We start from the raw sequence: 17,749 nt of genomic DNA, 5'->3' as shown, positions 1-17,749 counted from the left end.
GCTAAATGGTCAAATTTAAAAAGGACACTACCTGAAGAGTACGACAGAGAAGACCAGATTAATGAAGACAAACCACTTCAAGTAGAAGAATTTGACAAAAAACCTGAGGCTGGGCCAACAAAGTGCAATACTTGCCGTGACTGTGCTGTCTGTTGTTACTCTATCTTGAAAAAATACCTTCTTTTCAGCAGTGCCTATCAGCATTTGTATTTGGCATACAAATATGTCTTGACCTTATCCTGTACACAAGTAGCCTGTGAGAGAAGTTTTTCCAAACTGAAGTGCATCAAAACCCGCCTAAGAAACCAAATTGGTCAGGAAAACCTTGAAGCCTTTATGCTCATGTCAGTTGAATGGAATGTGCTGTCTCAGTTGAAAACTGATGACATTATTGACTTCGTTGCAAAAAAAAGTGCATTGCTGCAGGATCTTTTGATTGAGTAATCCTCAGTCTCCCCATGGCCCAGACTTTAAGGCAGCAACAGATATGAATAAAACTGTGTTTTTTGTATATAGACATCACCTGCTGACTGTCAAATAAATGTATGACTAGATTGTACAGATACATTTTTTCAGCATTCTTTACACCCCAGACTGCCTTTTCCTCGTTTGTGAATTCTTACTTTTGTTATTACATGTTCTATTCCCAGAGATTCCAGTCTTACCCTTTCTCCTTGACTTTGTACTAGATTTCTGGTTTATGTGATGATTAGAGTCTAGGACATAGCTGGTTAGGAAAGAGTATCCAACGACATTGTGCAGGGCGTTAAGACTGCAAGTAAGTATTCAGTTATCTGAACTGCAGTGCTCCTAGTCTTTACCAATGTTACTTGCTCTGTAAGCTTTAAAAGGCTTAATTTACTAAATATTTGTCTACAAATTAGACCTCAAAGAGTAACCAAATGGTGTTTCATGAAAGGGCATGCCCCTCGAATGTGGGCCACGCCCCTTAAATGTAGGCCACGCCCCTTAAATGTAGGCCACGCCCCTTAAATGTAGGCCACGCCCCCTTAATGTGGGCCACTTTTTCGTCAGTGCCCGGGCCAAATTGTGATCCCAATCCGACCCTGCTCTTCATGCCCCTATCCGCCAAGCCGTCCTGTTTGATAGCACTGACTAGGTGAGCGAGCATGGCTAGGTCTTCTCTAGCCACCTTGATTGGTGAAAGGTTTGGGATGTTGAATGGCATGACTTCTGATTTCTTCGTATTGATCTTCAGGCCCGCTTGCAAGACATTTTTTTCTACCTACGCTGGTGTGTGTGAGAGGTCAAGGCTTGGTCATCCACATAATCAAGGTCCTTCAGGTTTAGAGAATAAGGTTCATATGATGCCTCTGGATTGTCTTCAGTTGTGCGTTGTATCACCCAGTCGATAAACCAGGTTGACTAACAATGCCAACATCACACATCACTGTCTCACACTGGTGTGTAACCTTCCCTTGAAGTAAAAATTTACTCTCTACAACTACTAAATGGCAGCGCTCAGGAGGAATTAATAATCAGTCCCTTTGGGGAGGAGCCAAGACGGCGGCCAAAATGGCCGCATAGAAGCCCGGCTCCGCCGCTCGCCCATACCTCCCGCACCATCCTGGTATCAATCCTGCATCCCGATTGCGGCCACGTACAGATGACTGCCTACGGAGCCCGGCTGTGTTACTCAGGCCCGAAATCTGTCTCTTATGGCCGAGATCCGTCGTCCCAAACTTCCCGGCCCTTGCAATGAGTGAGCCGGGACCTCGAGTGGCGCAGCAGCTGGCGCGCGACTGAATAACATCGGCTCCGACTGGCCATCTTCACCCGGTGATCCAGACCGGGATTGTGATTGGACGCGGCCAGAGACTGCCGATCGGAGATTGGCGCTGGCGCCCCTCGAGCAGCCCAACAAAGGTTTTCGAGGAGCCTGTTCTTGATTGTTTACTCGGCGATACTTATTGACGTATGTTCTGGCTCCGACCTACCCCGGAGACTGCCGGCGGCCGACGGATCTCCTTGCAATGCTGATTTAAGGGAGAATTCGGGCACGCCTGGTAAGCGCCTTGCAGCGCGGTGGGTGATCGCGATTACGAGTGTGCCTGATAAGACCCACTATTGTGTTGCTGGCAGCTATTGACTCTCTGACTACCGGAGGGGTTTGTTTCCTCGCCTGCCTTGGGGTTCCTTGGGAGATAGGTGCGCTACATAGATTGGTGAAGTGGCGATGGAACCCACAACGCGAGACATCCTGCTGGCCCTTACAGATCTGCACTCCGCCTTGAGCAGTCGCTGGATGATTGTTGCTTACTCGCACGCAACGGCGAGTTGTACAAGGGCGGATGGCCAAGATGTCGAACCAGGGCCCGACCTTTCCCGGTTTGTCAACAATGAGGACTCTCTCAAGTGTGTGAAACTGGACAATGGACTTGGTGGGACGTGTGGCCGAGCTGCTGTGTTTGCTGACTTTTACACCCCCCAGCTGGCTATTACTGCTCCTGATTTGCATTACCCGTTTTCCTCGACGGCTGGGGTGCTATGGAGTCGCATTATCGCATTGACTTTTTTGCTCTGGCTTGCTGCTGCATCGGCTCCAAAAGGGACTGCGGACTCATTGACCCTGCCTTCTCTCGAAGTGTGACACCTTGCTGCCTTAGCTCGGACCGGCCAGGGCTGAACTCGGATTGCTTACGTACTCAATGGATGTTTTTGGTGCCGGACTGTGACATGGCTTATGATGGTGACTAGGGGTGATTGGGATGATTGTACATTGCTGCTTGCCCTCCATTATGGTGGGCTTACTTGTTTTTCAGGATGGGTGGGGGGGGGGGGCGTGTCTGGGGCCGGAGCTAGGGCCCTCATCCTATTTTCCCTTCTTTGGGGTTTCCTGGGGCGACAGGCATGCCTATGGGGGGGGGTGGGCCGTGGCCTTCCGCGGCATGCATGGTGGGGGGTGGGGGTGGGACGTGTTTTTTGTTTCTTCTTTGTCTCTATGGCCCGCTCTTTCTTTCTTCCTTGTTCTTTCTTGATATAATCTTGCTTTTTCTATCTTTCTTTATAGTTTGAGTCGGGGGTTTGGGTTCCTTGGGAGGATCATTGTTTGTGTCCCTTACGCTACGAAATCCTGTTAACATTGCTTGCCTCATGAGTGGGTCACTGTGGTTCGGTGGGCTTGTTCTCGGACTTATATCTTCCTAATGTTCTCCCAATGGTACGCTCAATTGAAGGCTAATATCCTGTCACGTAAATAGCTCTGTAACCGATTTTCGTAATATTGCCTTTCGTTTGATCCTTCAACTTTATTATAAATTGGAATCCTCGCACATCCTGTAACACTGTGGACAGTTTTGGTGCTGATCCTGACTTAATGCTGCCAGCCTGGCTTGAGAACACAGTGTAGTTATCCTCTGTTGCACGATATTCTGTCATCTGATGTTATTGTTTGGTGGCCTTTTGGCCCTTCCTTGCTTTGCACATGATGTAATCCTGAGGTTTCCAAATAAAAATTAAAAAAAATAAAATAAAAAATAATTAGTCCCTTTGCTAACAGTCTTAATGGAATTTCTAAAGGTAACCCTATTTCCACCCTCCTCACTTCAGTGTCTGGGTCTCACCCTCCAACTTCCACTCTCTGGAGGTTATCCTCATTCTCCATCTTGTGCCAAGCTACAGTTCAGGGTATCCATGATGTATTGCACTGACTCTAGTACTCCGACTCACACACCGTCTAATTGCATACATATGTTATGCTCACTATACACCCAGGATGTTAGTGCAAGGTTCTTTGTTTCACATAACAGCAGAACTTTGCGGTAGTGGGGGCAGTAGGCCACAATCTAAGACCGAATAATAAATCTGGTCCCACTACAGCTACAACTAGGGCAGAGCAGTAGTCCAGATCTATTCTGAGGGCATGCTGAATGTACCCCTCCAGGGCTTAGGGTAGGTACTGAACCACTCCTTGTCAGCCTAGGCCTCTGGGCCCACACTAAAGTAGCTGTGGTCAGGGCCAGCAGTACATCAGGATGCTACTTTTACAAGCAATCTTTTTCTCTGGGAATGGCTACTTTTCTTTTTACTATACACAGGACATTCCTCTCCCAACATTAGACATTTAATTATTTCTCATCTGTGCACTGTTTACACTGAGGAACCCTATTGCAAAGGAAACGCCGCCTTGCCAGAGGCAGTGAGTGAGTCTGCCAGCGGGACAGCGACGCCAGTAGAAGCAGGAGCTGAGTCCCCCCTGCCGCCGCATTCTAACACCAACACGGAAGCAGAGCGGGGGGACTCCAACACCCAGGAGCCTGTGCGGGGCGCGCACCAGTGACGCGCAAGAAGGCGCCCGGAGGCGCTTAAAACAGCGGCGCCGCCGGAGCACCTCGGGAACCCTATTGCAAAGGAAACGCCGCCTTGCCAGAGGCAGAGAGTGAGTCTGCCAGCGGGACAGCGACGCCAGTAGATCAAGGAGCTGAGTCCCACCTGCCGCCGCATTCTAACACCAACGCGGAAGCAGAGCGGGGGGACTCCAACACCCAGGAGCCTGTGCGGGGGCGCGCACCAGTGACTCGCAAGAAGGCGCCCGGAGGCGCTTAAAACAACAATGCCCCCTCCGCGTAGTGGGACGTGAGCGGGACCAAGTGCGGGGCTAAGCCCGGGCAAAGGGCGGGCCCTCTGTGGCCCTCAGAGGCCTGAGGAGCCTGGCCTGGGCCAGACACCCTGCCAGATTGCCACCAGCTCACAGGATCATGGACTTCTAAACTGTAAGTCTGCCAACTGTTTGTTTTCTACCACTGGGATCAATTTACGAGATTGACTTTCGTGCTTAGCTGATATAATTGTCGAAACCTCCCACTGCTCTATTATTGGGTACTTATAGGGTCTGTTATGAACTGCCGAGAGACCAGAAGCATGGCAGCCGCAGGAGCAAAAAAGTTGACTGGTACCCTCGATGACTTTATTGTCCGTACCCACGCTTTAATTGATGAAGGGATTATTTTAATGGACAGAAGGGTGTCTCAAGACTTGGCTATGGCTAAGCGATCCTCCTTAGGCCTCATAGCTCAAGCTTGTACCCCTAACGCTGTAACTGGACCGAACACTCTTGCAATTGTACACAATGAGGGGGGCTATGATGTTCCAAGTTCTCAAGAGGGTTTGGAGGCAACCCCTAACCTCACCCTGCTAGTAGATAGCGGCCCAGTTGGAAATGAGTCTGACAACCTATCTATGGCTAACGCTCTAAATCAAAGGGGTATGAAAGAGGGGGCAATTCCTAAACAAAAGACCAACAAATCCACTATTCGCAAAGGGAAAAAAGCACACATTACCCATAATCAAGATCTAACCAATCTAGACCCGGTGCCCTCGAATACGAGTAGCAACCTGGTTGCTCTTACTAATGATACTGGGGGAGTGCACCAGGCTAATGTCGGCCTACCAGATGATACTGTTGTAGACAGCAGTTTGGAGGAAATTTTGGAACTAAGTGGTGAGGCAAACAACCAAGTTAGAAGCAGTGAGGATAGAAGTAGCCTAAGTATGGTTAACAATAACATCTTTGAAATGTTAAAAATCCTCCTTGAACCCATTGAGGTTAGGTTAAACTGCTTAGAAACAATACTAAAAAATATTCATAAAGACATAAGTGCCCCTAGTTTCAATCTAAATAACAAAGCACCCCATGTAAAAACTACAATCCTTAGCTGATAAGTGTCCCCACCACCAAAAAAAATGTGCCCAGTAATCCTGGTAACACCACCAATCTAGGAGGCACCACATCAAAGACCCCTGACCCTAAACAAACTCTGAACCCAGCTAAACCTAAGGTAACTCCTCAAGTGAAATTCAAAGATCCCACACCCCTGACTCCAAAATTGGACCAGGCCCCAATAGATAAGAGAGAGTCCCGGAGAAACATCCATCTTCCCCCGGATGCATGTCCATATGTTGTGATCTTGACGGGGGTCACTGAAATTGCATCAACTGAAGTAGAATCTTACCAGGCCCTGAAAAATAAAGTATGTTATTGGCTGTCCAAAAACCATCCATTACCGGCCAATATGCCTAGTAACATCCTAATGGTGGAGAGAACTCCTTGGGTTGGTGGTAATAGAAAACCTACAAGGAGACTGTATCGTGGTCACCTTTGAGAACCCACAGGTGGTAAAACACATTTGTGGAGGTACTCCGCGCTATCACGCAAGCACGGTCACTGCCAGGCCCCTCTCCTATTTCTACTCACAGGGGAATCAACTAGATAAAAGATGGAGTTGGTTAAGGGGTCCACAGGAACACAAAATTAGACAGAGGTTCAATCCCCCATGGGAGGTGCAAGCCCACGGTTGGGAGGAGGGTGGTGAGGATGGATGGAACCTGGTCAGGAGAAGAAGAGCTAGACCTTTCCAGGGAGGGTTTGCTGTAGGGCCCCGAAATAGCTACCCACATTATGACCACCATATTGCGTATGGGCAAGAAAACTATTTTAATGTCCAAACGTTCAATCATTACAAGTACCCGTCATTTATGGATTGGGTGAATTGACAAAAATTGGGCTCACCCATTAAACAGTTGCAAAACACCCCTCCCATTGCCCCACAAAGTAGTCAGCCCGTACAGGAGTCAAACATTGAGTTAAATACTGACCTAGCGTTCACCACAGGTCAGGGCACTGAGGGCGGGACATTATTCTGTGTGAAAGAGGACAATGAAATGGGAAGGCCGGGATCTCCCTGGTCACATGGAACATTGCGGGCCTCAGGAGTAAAATAGATGACCCCTATTGGAGGGACCTCATAGGCACCATGGACATAATAGCCATGCAGGAGACCTGGGCCGCCGAAAACATACTCGCAGTTGATGGCTTCACCACTTTTTTTTCTCCCAGCAGTTAACTCAAAGCGAGGGCGGGCCAGATGCGGTCTGGTTACATTGATATCCGCCAAAATCCCGGGCACTTATAAAGAAATAGCTACTGGCAGCCCCTACTGCCTCGCAGTTTTAATTACACACAGGGGCTCTAATACCGTACTGCTAGTGAACTTTTATAACTCCTTTGATAGGGAACATCCGGTTGGCAATCTGCTGAGGTTAAACTCTTTCTTAGTCAACTTCAAGGAGTCTATAGAGCCTGAATGCATTGTCATTTTAATGGGAGATTTTAATGTCCATGGTTGCCAGGATAAATGTCCCCCCAATGTTCTATTTGGCCCCCCGGAAGAAGAGAACACCCACTTTGAACACTCAGAACAGGGAACTTTTTTGGAATCCCTGTTGGCTAAAAATGGGTTAATGCTGCCAACCGGGGGTGACGAGGATATCCCCACTTTCACGGGTCATGGCAGTGGGTCTAAAATTGATTACATCTTCTTGAGTAGCAGTTATGGGAGCCAAATTATTAGTTATTCAGTTGTAAGGTTCCATTTCAGTGACCACAATCTGGTTGTATTAAAAGTTAAGAATGTATTTGTTATCAAGGAATGTAGCTTGAATCTAGTAGACAAATGTGATATACGACCGACTGACCAGGCACGTAGAATTAAGTGGTGTAGAATAATTCCTGAGGATTTCTTTTGTAATCTTTGCATTAGTAGCCAGGAGGCTCTAAAACTCTGTATGGATGATCAGGCTGTGGACAATGAGGTAATAGAGGCGTATAAAAGGGTCTGCGTTGATATTCTGTCCAACCTGACGCGACAGGGCAAAAGTAATATACAAGGGAAGGAAGGCTGGTTCGACAAGAAATGTTCTGCTGCTAATCATAAACTAAAAGTAGCACTTAAATCTAAACCAGTAGATAGAATGCTCGTGGCTACCCTCAGGAAAGAATATAAGATCACCATCGAAAAAAGGCGGTGCGCGATCAGAGAGGACGCTTGGGCCGACCTGACCTCAATTGATGTTTTGAAAAGTAGCACCAAATTTTGGGCCGTGGTCAATCAACCCTTTTTCTCAGATTCAAGCAATAATGAACTGGATTGTGGAATCCAAGCAGATAAATGGCACTTGCACTTTAAATCTGTTTATGAACAGGAAACTTTGGGGGCTGAGGGCACGACCAGCATTTACCAACTCCCCTATAGTTTGACGGTGGATGAGGAAGAGGTGGCCGTGGCCATTGGAAAAATGACCAGTAATAAAGCACCAGGGCCGGATGGGGTTCCCGCGGACCTTTTTAAAGTTGACATTTTATTTTGGTCCAAAATCTTAGCTAGAGTTTTTAACAGAATTTTCAAAGCAGGTATCCCGGAATCATGGACCCAATCGGTGATTGTCCCTATTTACAAAAAAGGGGATAGGGGGAACCTGGAAATTATCGCCCTATATCCCTTATAGATTCTGCGGTTAAGGTCCTAGGGAGAGTGGTCCTATGCAAACGTACTGAATGGTTAGAGGAGACTAACACCCTCTCCCCCCCTTCAGTATGGTTTTAGAAAGGGGCGTAGTACCATTGACCAAAGTTTAAACCTACAACTGCTCATAGGGAAATACACACAAGTGAAGCAAGGATCCCTGTACATTGCCTTCATGGATCTGTCCCCGGCATTCGACCGAGTTAACAGATCCAAGTTGTGGGGCCAGCTTCTTAGCGTTGGAATAGACCCAAATATTGTGTATTTTCTAGCAGACCTTCATAGGTTGAATTCTTTTTATGGTTTTATGACAAATCTTGATTTAAGTATTAACTTTGGTAAGTCTCATGTTATGGTGGTAGGCCACAAAGCAAAGGCCAAAAAAAATGTGATGACGCTGCACTGTAACGGCCACAAGCTGTCAAGAGTTTCCAGATTTCCTTATCTGGGTGGTGTTTTCGATGACTGTTCCACATGGCACCCCCAAATGCTGGAGAAGAAAAAGGTTTTGGCACACTCCATCTCCGCGGTCCTGGGTTTTTCACGTAAATTGGGGGTAAAGCCCATAGAGGCAGTTTTAAAACTGTATGCTGCTAAATGTATTGCCATCGCTATGTATGGTGCAGACCTGTGGGGCTTTAGGCCTATCAAATCTCTTCAAGTGATAGAAGATAACTTTTTAAAATCAATTCTTTCCCTGCCAAGATCCACTGCCAGCTTCATAGTCCACCAGGAATGCGGCGTGGATTTCTTGGAGGAGCGAATTGCTATGGCCCCCCTTTTAAAATGGATATCGGTATGGCTCAATCCAGAGCTTGAAGTTAACCATGAAATCCTGAAGGACTGCCTAAAGTTAGATCACTGGAACAAGATTCCCTGGCTGAAATATGTGGAACATATGTGTGTAAAGTTGGGATGGCCCGAACTGTTTCACAAACCATCCGTCTTGGTGAAAGCCGATTTGAAGTGGACAAAGAACACTTTTTTGCAGTACAGTGGTATGGACAGAGAAAGCAGGGAGCTGTCAAAGCCCTCTGTTAGGACCCACCAATTGATTGTTTCTTCAGACCACGATTTGGAACTTTACCTGAAGGTTGTTAACAACTCAAACCACAGGTATCTTCTAACCAAGTTCCGACTGAACAAAGTCCACCTATTAATTTCAGGCCGCCCCAGCTGGACCAGGGATTTGGATTTGAATATATGTAACTGTGATGGTTACTCAATCATGGACACTGCCCACTTCTTATTTTTCTGTGATCATTTTAAAGACATCAGGAAAAAATGTATTATACCCCTGCTAAAGGGGAAAGGGTTCAGGCAGGTCAAACCAGCTTTACTGTATCTCCAATTGTTAGCAGATATTTGGGAAATTTATAACGGGGCTAAATTCTTAACCATTGCGGTGAGATTGGGCAAAAAGATCAATTGGCCGTAGAACATCCACCATAAACATTGCCCATTGTAACTTGAATCAAGTTTTTTATCCTGTAAATTTTTAATCGATGTTCTTCTTTTTAATTGTAGAATGCTGCTTTTTTTATTGTCATGCCGCTCTGTGATTTGTGGACCATTTTTATGTGTCTTGTACTTTTATGGTTTTTGTAAATTGAACCGAATAAAGTATTTCTTGACTTGACTTGACTTGAGTTTAACTTGCAATGGTGCTTGGTCCATTAATGGAAATCATATTCTGCGCATATTGTAAAGGGCTTTGCTTTCAACCATTAGCTGCCTTTGCTCACGAACCCTCCGCCATTAGCTTTGATAAATTATCACATCTTGGATTAACACGCATTAGTATTTAGACTCTTTTCTATTGGTTGGTCAGCCTCCATTGAAATGCATGAGGTACAAATTTACATCCCAAAAGGACAATTTCGGAAAATACATAATTTACTCATTCATGCACTGTATGCCCAATAGCAACTCTTATTTGTTTTTTTTATATAGTCTGAGTGTTGAAGTATTGGCTTTGCTAAACATAGTGATTAATTTATCTGTGGTAGACAAAGGAGCATTTAGTCCTGCTGCCTCAAATGTAAACTTCTACTCTGCCAAGCTATTTGGCTGAAGTAGAGAATGCACCCATAACTATTTCAATAGTAGTAAATGGGCTTATAAGAGCATATATATTACGTTGAATTGTATTCGTTCATGTTGTACCAGTCTGACAGATGGGACAGAAAATCATCTGACAACACAGAAGTTAATCTAGTGTATTTATTGCGATTGTTGGTAACTGGAGAATGTGTTGCAAGCTATCCAAGAGGGAGAGCAATTCCAGTTTGTTACTGACCAGGTGGAGTTGGAGGCCAAAGTAAGAGCCAAGAACACTACTCTACCAAGTCCCTACCTGGGTGTGCCCTCCCCTTGTATAATATTGCTATTGTAAATCAGACCATTGCAACTCACAAAATTGTATAAGTATGTGTTTTTCATGATACTATTTTGGTAGGAGGCAACAAGACGCATATGTAAAGTGTCAGGGCAGTTAACTTTGCATTGGAAATTATGGTGAGTGCATTAGAAAACTATACTATGTTACTGTTTAACACTGTTTTTTTGTGCCTTTGTTATGCTATGCTTTTGTTACTCCTGTTACTGTGTAACACTATTTTTTTCCTATGTTATACTAGGCTCCAGTAACTGATTCAATGTTGTATCTTGCAACTCGCTGATCTTCATGTGAAACGCTCTGATACCTCCGGGTCTAGCCAGAGCTATACTAAACTCTGCAAATAAATATACTGTGGATACTCTTTAATATATCTTCCACTTAAAAATGAGATCAGAAGGTCTGGAATTCGGAACCAAACATTCTTCCAAAGCAGCAGTAGTCCGTTATTTGATTCTCCTGTGTTGTACGAAAACTTCCCCACAGAGCAAACATAGCAGGAACATACTGCATTTACTTGAATCGGAAATTTTAAATTTAAAGCCTGTTCTATGGAACAGGCTGAAGTATAATGTGCACTAAGGCTTTTTTCCAAATATGAAACCTGCAATAATTCTTTTTATTTCACCAGATTTCTCTGTAGTTGTATCTCTGTGCATAAGCGTGTGCTGGTTTCATAATCTGTTATGTTGATTAAAGAAATGATAAAACTTATTTAAAAATATCTATTTACTTTCTATGAAATGTATGTTTATGTGCCTTTATAAATGACTACATTCAAAGGTAATAAAACATTAAAAAAAAGTAATATTGTAAATCGGACAGAATAATGAGGCAGCTATTTTAAAACTATAAAAACAGACTACTGAATTTTCATGCGGTGGAAACCCATAAAATATATAATACAAACACACAAAAAGGAATCGTTTGGGACTCCTTTATTTTAGGGACATTTAGAATTTAAGATGAGAAATTTCATTTACATGGATATCCTGCACAGGAGAGTGAATGATTCTAAACCTGCCTTCTTCAGCCATATGTCTCCCAGTCCGTGCACCTTCTATGAGCTAGGCAAATACTCTAGTTCTTTGTTTTTATTGTTTGCTCAGGTACTAACCTCTATCAACACAGCAAAAAAATATATTCAGCATACATCAAAATGCATGTAATGTATAGTTGATTAGAAGTCTGCCTTATTCTAACAGATAGCTGTGAAAATTGCAGAGTGATCTGTATATTGATACTGTAAACTGCAGCATTTCAATAGCGTATAGCTGTCCAAATTACAAATGTAATTGGTCAAGCTTCAAAGTATAACCGTTTTGAAGTAACACAATGGTATCTCGCATTATGACAAACACATTGGCAGCATAACTTGGCTTCATCACTGGGAGCCTAATAATATCCTTGTTGTTTTACAACTTGTGTTTAGACATTGGTTATAAAAATAAAAAAGGTGATATTAACATTTCTGTTTAATTTCAGTGTGAAAAGGCTGCTAAAAATGAAAAAAAGATGCGGTCAAACCAAGCTAGTTTTCCAGACACCCTGAGACAGGAGGTGGAAAGTCTGTATAGACTTGGGATGCCAGAAGATTTCTATCACTTTTGGACATTCTGTCAGGCTCTTGATCCAAAAAATACTTGTGGTAGGTGACAAATATTATCTATACCCCTTAACCCCCACTAAGTCCTGCACTTAAGTGCGGGTAAAAGACAGGCTGAGCAGACCCACCGAAGAGTGGGTGGAGGGGAGTTTGCAAAGTGCTGCTATTGTGAATGTGAGGTGGGATTAACAAAGTGGTTGCTGCTGAGAGGTTTAAGCGCCCATGAGGTGTTGGGCATAGGGGACATGGAATAGTGACCCAGGCACGTGGCAGGCACGGTTCAATACATCTAAAGTCTCTTTAACCTTTGCGGCAACATTGGTCTTCTAAGGACCCCAGGTCCTCTCACAAAGTTAAACTAGATCCAGGCAGCTGACCAAAGGTGATATCCTACATCGGTTGGGTCCTGACAATTGTGGAAGATAAAATTAAAAAAACAGTGCCCAGGAAGAATAATATGCTGTGTGCGATCCTGTGATCTTCTAACCTGTGCTTCTCTCCTCAACATCAAAAATGTGTGCAGATCACTGTCCGGCTTCTCCCACGAGTACCTCATGAGCTACTAATAGCTTTCCAGCTACCTGCAAGTAGCTCTCCTGTGTGCAGCTCAGCCTACTTAATTGGAAGTTTTTGCTTTGTTGAATTATTTATTATATGTATCCCAAAATTGTAAAGCGTCTACTTGAGACAAAAACTTCTGTATTTTCAGAACCAATGAGCTAATCTTTGAAATGGTTCAGTTTCCAAAACATCACGCAGCTTTGGGGAGACCTATTACTAATATTATCTTGGTTCATTGGGCATTGTGTTATCCGTTTGAAGGCATTCCAAATTAATAAAGCCTTTTTGCATTATTTCTGGCAACCTTGCCAGATGTACTGAAGTGATCACAGCTGGAAATTTGCATGGGGTGGCACTAATGTAATCTTGTTAGTTGGGTCATTATTACAATACCAAGAATACTAGTAGCTTTGGATAATTTTCATTCAACAAAAGTAGCTCTTGTTACTAAAAAGGTTGAAGACCCCTTCTTTCCATTCTGTGTTGACCCTGTAAGAATGCAAACTAGTTTTCTCTGCTTTGACAGTAGCTTTACCCTCTACCATATTTCACCATACAAGGTTAAACTATTAAACACTTTGCTTACTATCATGTTTTGGAAAGCTGAAACTGTTCCTAATTGCGAGACTCCTTGCTCCAATTATGTCGCTCACCTGTTAGACCGAAAAACACAATGCTCGTATGTGCCCCATCTTATGAGGAACCAGATGACCTCTCACTGAGGAGTTCTGTATAAATACTGGCCTTGTCTTCAGTCTCCGGAGGATTCTGGTGGTTGATGTTCACAATCGGTCAGCACACCACCTCGGCGCATACAATTAAATGTGTATTCTGGTACTCGTGGAGTACATTTCTTTTATCTGCAACACTTTTTCTGTTATAGTATATCTCCCCACCCCCCACTTCCAACCAAACCCCATTAGGGTTGTCCCTCCCACCTCGTAAGCCATTGTCATTCATATCCCAGTAGTAGTCTCTTCTCTGCTTTTGTTGCCACAATTCTGCTGTGCCTCAGGGAAAACTATGTTCAATATACTCATTACTCTCAATTTAGTGACCAGTCAGTACGTGACTGTCTGTCCGGCACAACAAATTCCAGAAGTTGCACCTCTAGGGTTCTTTCACACTTCTCTGGATGGTCCCTCATTGTTTATAGCTCTGATCGGTTTCTGTCAGCGTGCCTCCTATGGAGAATATTTTTTGAGTTGCATTTTTTGGGACATTTGGTGTCCTTACCCTCCAACTCCTGCTTCTACACCATAACATTCAAAATATAGATTCTGTGCTACTGGTATTGCCTTAATACCGCCCTACAATTGAGCTTGCCTAAACCCTTGGAGATGAGGTTGGTCTCTAGGTGATGCTTGTAGACTGATTACTTCGGAGTTTCCCAGCTTTATGCATTCACTAATGTTGATATACTGGGTCCCTTGGCTGTAATGCTCCAATATGCTTGTGAGATACCTGAGGAAGTGAAAAGTGCAAGGCTGTGATAATGTATACCTTGTGATCCGCATCAGCACTAGCATCTAATAGTGCTAGGATGCATTTCAGACTTCTATTATGTGGCTCTGTAGAAAGTTGCTGGCAGTTTGGATTTTGATCGCTTGAGCTTACTGCAGTGAGGATGTCTGGAAGGAGCATCATGATAAATAAGTGTTTCCATACTGTTACTAGGGCTGTAAGTCATACACACTGAGAGCTGCTGGCCCTTTGAAATATTGTTGCTCTAGCTATGCAGATTTCTTTACATAGATTGTAGGATTGGTGTGTTTAAAAAAAAAAAAAAAAAAAAATTTGGCCCTGGCCACACTTTTGTGTGGCCAGGGTAGATATCAAAGTTCCTTGTAAAATTGCATTTCCGAGCAATTAGAATGTGTGTCCTTTTTATAGACACTTTGGCTGGCACAGGCAGCTAGTCTTGCACTTATATAGCACAGCGCCGGAATCCTCAAAGGTTTCCTTGATAAACAGGTGGTAAAAGTGGACTTGTGCAGTTTATAACTGATTTGTAGGTGCAGACAGCTTCTTCATAATGGGTCTGCAACTTAATCCAAAAAGCGCCTTGTAATGTTCCATGAGCCACATGATTTAGAGAAGCCGTGGTTACCATGTTCCTGCCTTCGTTTTTAGGTCTCGCCTGTCGATGCGCATGCGCATCGAGCTTGCGAGACTATGGGGGCTTATCCACTCTTGAACCAACTTGCAAGGAATCGTGGCGATTCCTTGCAGTGCCCGTGACTTTTAAGCTCAATGCGCATGTGCATTGAGCTTAAAAGCGCGTGCACATCAGTTCACTCCCTCCCCTTATCTCTCTTCACTCCGTCTTGTTTTACCCGCTCCGCCCCCTCCCCTGCCCGCCGTGTCGCATTTCTCCTCCCCCCTCCCCTTCTCTCTCTTCCCTCCGCCTTCTTTGTTTATTTTTTTACCCGCTCCGCCCCCTCCCCTGCCCGCTGTGTCGCATTTCTCCTCCCCCTCCCCTTCTCTCTCTTCCCTCCGTCTTCTTTGTTTATTTTTTTACCCGCTCCGCCCCCTCCCCTGCCCGCCGTGTCGCATTTCTCCTCCCCCCTCCCCTTATCTGCCTTCCCTCCGTCTTTTTTTTTTTACCCGCTCCGCCCCATCCCCCAGCTCACATCTCCACACAGTGATTCCTCTCAGCGGGAACTCTCTTGCCAGAGCGTTCGGCGGCCTCCCGCCTAGTGTGCGCTCAGCTGTTGGGCCTCAGCGAACGTTCTACCCGCTGTCTTCCTTCTGGGACTGAGTTTTTACCCGTGCAGAGCGGTGTTCTGCACACAGCGGGAGCTCTGTTTTTCAGACTTCCCATCCTATCCGCTAAATCACGGGACTTCCGCCTTTTTCCTCCTCTTGGTGCGGCCTTTGTTAGATAACAAAACCAAGCTTACCGTTGTTCTCATTTTGGGATTATGACTCCTTCGGAGTCTCATGGAATGTTATACTAAATGTTTGCAAACTCACATCAATGCGCCCTATTACACCCTGCAGCCACAGGTCACCACTGATTTATGTTTTGAATTACCAATATACCATAATAAGAGACCAACACTCTCGTTTAAGGGGCTTACTTTATAATCCCTCACCCTCACTCACCCTCAACCCCTCACCCTCACTCTCACTCACCCTCAACCCCTCACCCTCACTCACCCTCACTCACCCTCACTCACCCTCACTCACCCTCACCCTCACTCACCCTCAACCCCTCACCCTCACCCTCACTCACCCTCAACCCCTCACCCTCAACCCCTCACTCACCCTCACTCTCACTCATCCTCACTCATCCTCACTCACCCTCAACCCCTCACCCTCACTCACCCTCAACCCCTCACCCTAACTCACCCTCAACCGCTCACCCTAACTCACCCTCACTCACCCTCAACCCCTCACTCACCCTCACTCACCCTCAACCCCTCACCCTCAACATCAACCCCTCACCCACCCTCACCCTCACTCACCCTCAACCCCTCACCTCACTCACTCACCCTCACCTCACTCACACTCACCCTCACCCTCACTCACCCTCAACCCCTCACCCTCACTCACCCTCACCCACCCTCACCCTCACTCACCCTCAACCCCTCACCCTCACTCTCACTCACCCTCACTCTCACTCACCCTCAACCCCTCACCCTCACTCACCCTCACCCACCCTCACCCTCACTCACCCTCAACCCCTCACCCTCACTCTCACTCACCCTCACTCTCACTCACCCTCACTCACCCTCAACCCCTCACCCTCACCCTCACTCACCCTCACCCTCACTCACCCTCAACCCCTCACCCTCACTCACCCTCAACCCCTCACCCTCAACCCCTCACTTACCCTCACTCTCACTCATCCTCACTCATCCTCACTCATCCTCACTCACCCTCAACCCCTCACCCTCACTCACCCTCAACCCCTCACCCTAACTCACCCTCAACCCCTCACCCTAACTCACCCTCACTCACCCTCAACCCCTCACTCACCCTCAACCCCTCACCCTCAACATCAACCCCTCACCCACCCTCACCCACCCTCAACCCCTCACCCTCACCTCACTCACTCACCCTCACCTCACTCACACTCACCCTCACCCTCACTCACCCTCACCCTCACTCACCCTCAACCCCTCACCCTCACTCACCCTCACTCACCCTCACCTCACTCACACTCACCCTCACTCACCCTCACCCTCACTCACCCTCAACCCCTCACCCTCACTCACCCTCACTCACCCTCAACCCCTCACCCTCACTCACCCTCAACCCCTCACCCTCCCTCAACCTCTCACCCTTAACCCCTCACTCACCCTCACCCTCACCCTCAACCCCTCACCCTCACTCACCCTCAACCCCTCACTCACCCTCAACCCCTCACTCACCCTCACTCACCCTCAACCCCTCAACATCAACCCCTCACCCTCAACATCAACCCCTCACCCTCAACATCAACCCCTCACCCTCAACATCAACCCCTCACCCTCACTCACCCTCACTCTCACTCCCCCTCAACCCCTCACCCTCACTGACCCTCACTCTCACTCACCCTCAACCCCTCACCCTCAATGACCCTCACTCTCACTCACCCTCAACCCCTCACTCACCCTCACTCACCCTCACCCTCCCTCACCCTCACTCACCCTCAACCCCTCACCCTCACACAGTGCAATAGGTCTCGGAGCATTTGAGTTAGAGCTTTTAGAAATGTTTATGGCTTTTTTATTTGTAATTCCTTAGCATTGGCTACAGGAAACAAAAATGCTAAAGATTTACAAAAAAACCCATAAACCATTCTAAAAGCACTAACTCTAATGATGCGAGACCTATTGCATTTCCAATGCTTGTTTTATTTGTGGTGCATGAATT

General features: G+C 46.0%; 1 protein-coding gene across 3 annotated transcripts in view; it reads left to right on the top strand.

The window, feature by feature from the left end:
- LOC147728652 (histone PARylation factor 1-like) overlaps nucleotides 1–17,749 on the top strand; it is a 126,672-nt gene that overhangs the window by 9,605 nt on the left and 99,318 nt on the right. For all 3 annotated transcript variants that reach the window (XM_086962424.1, XM_086962425.1, XM_086962426.1), the window contains exon 2: nucleotides 12,205–12,367. In XM_086962424.1, the coding sequence (XP_086818550.1) occupies nucleotides 12,205–12,367 (163 nt within the window). The remainder of the gene's footprint in view (nucleotides 1–12,204; nucleotides 12,368–17,749) is intronic.

The sequence above is a fragment of the Lissotriton vulgaris genome, chromosome 3_1 (assembly GCF_964263255.1).
Source record: "Lissotriton vulgaris chromosome 3_1, aLisVul1.2, whole genome shotgun sequence".
NCBI classification, from domain to species: Eukaryota; Metazoa; Chordata; class Amphibia; order Caudata; family Salamandridae; genus Lissotriton; species Lissotriton vulgaris.
The sequence above is the reverse complement of the archived record's forward strand: the minus strand, read 5'-3'. Positions and strand labels throughout refer to the sequence as shown.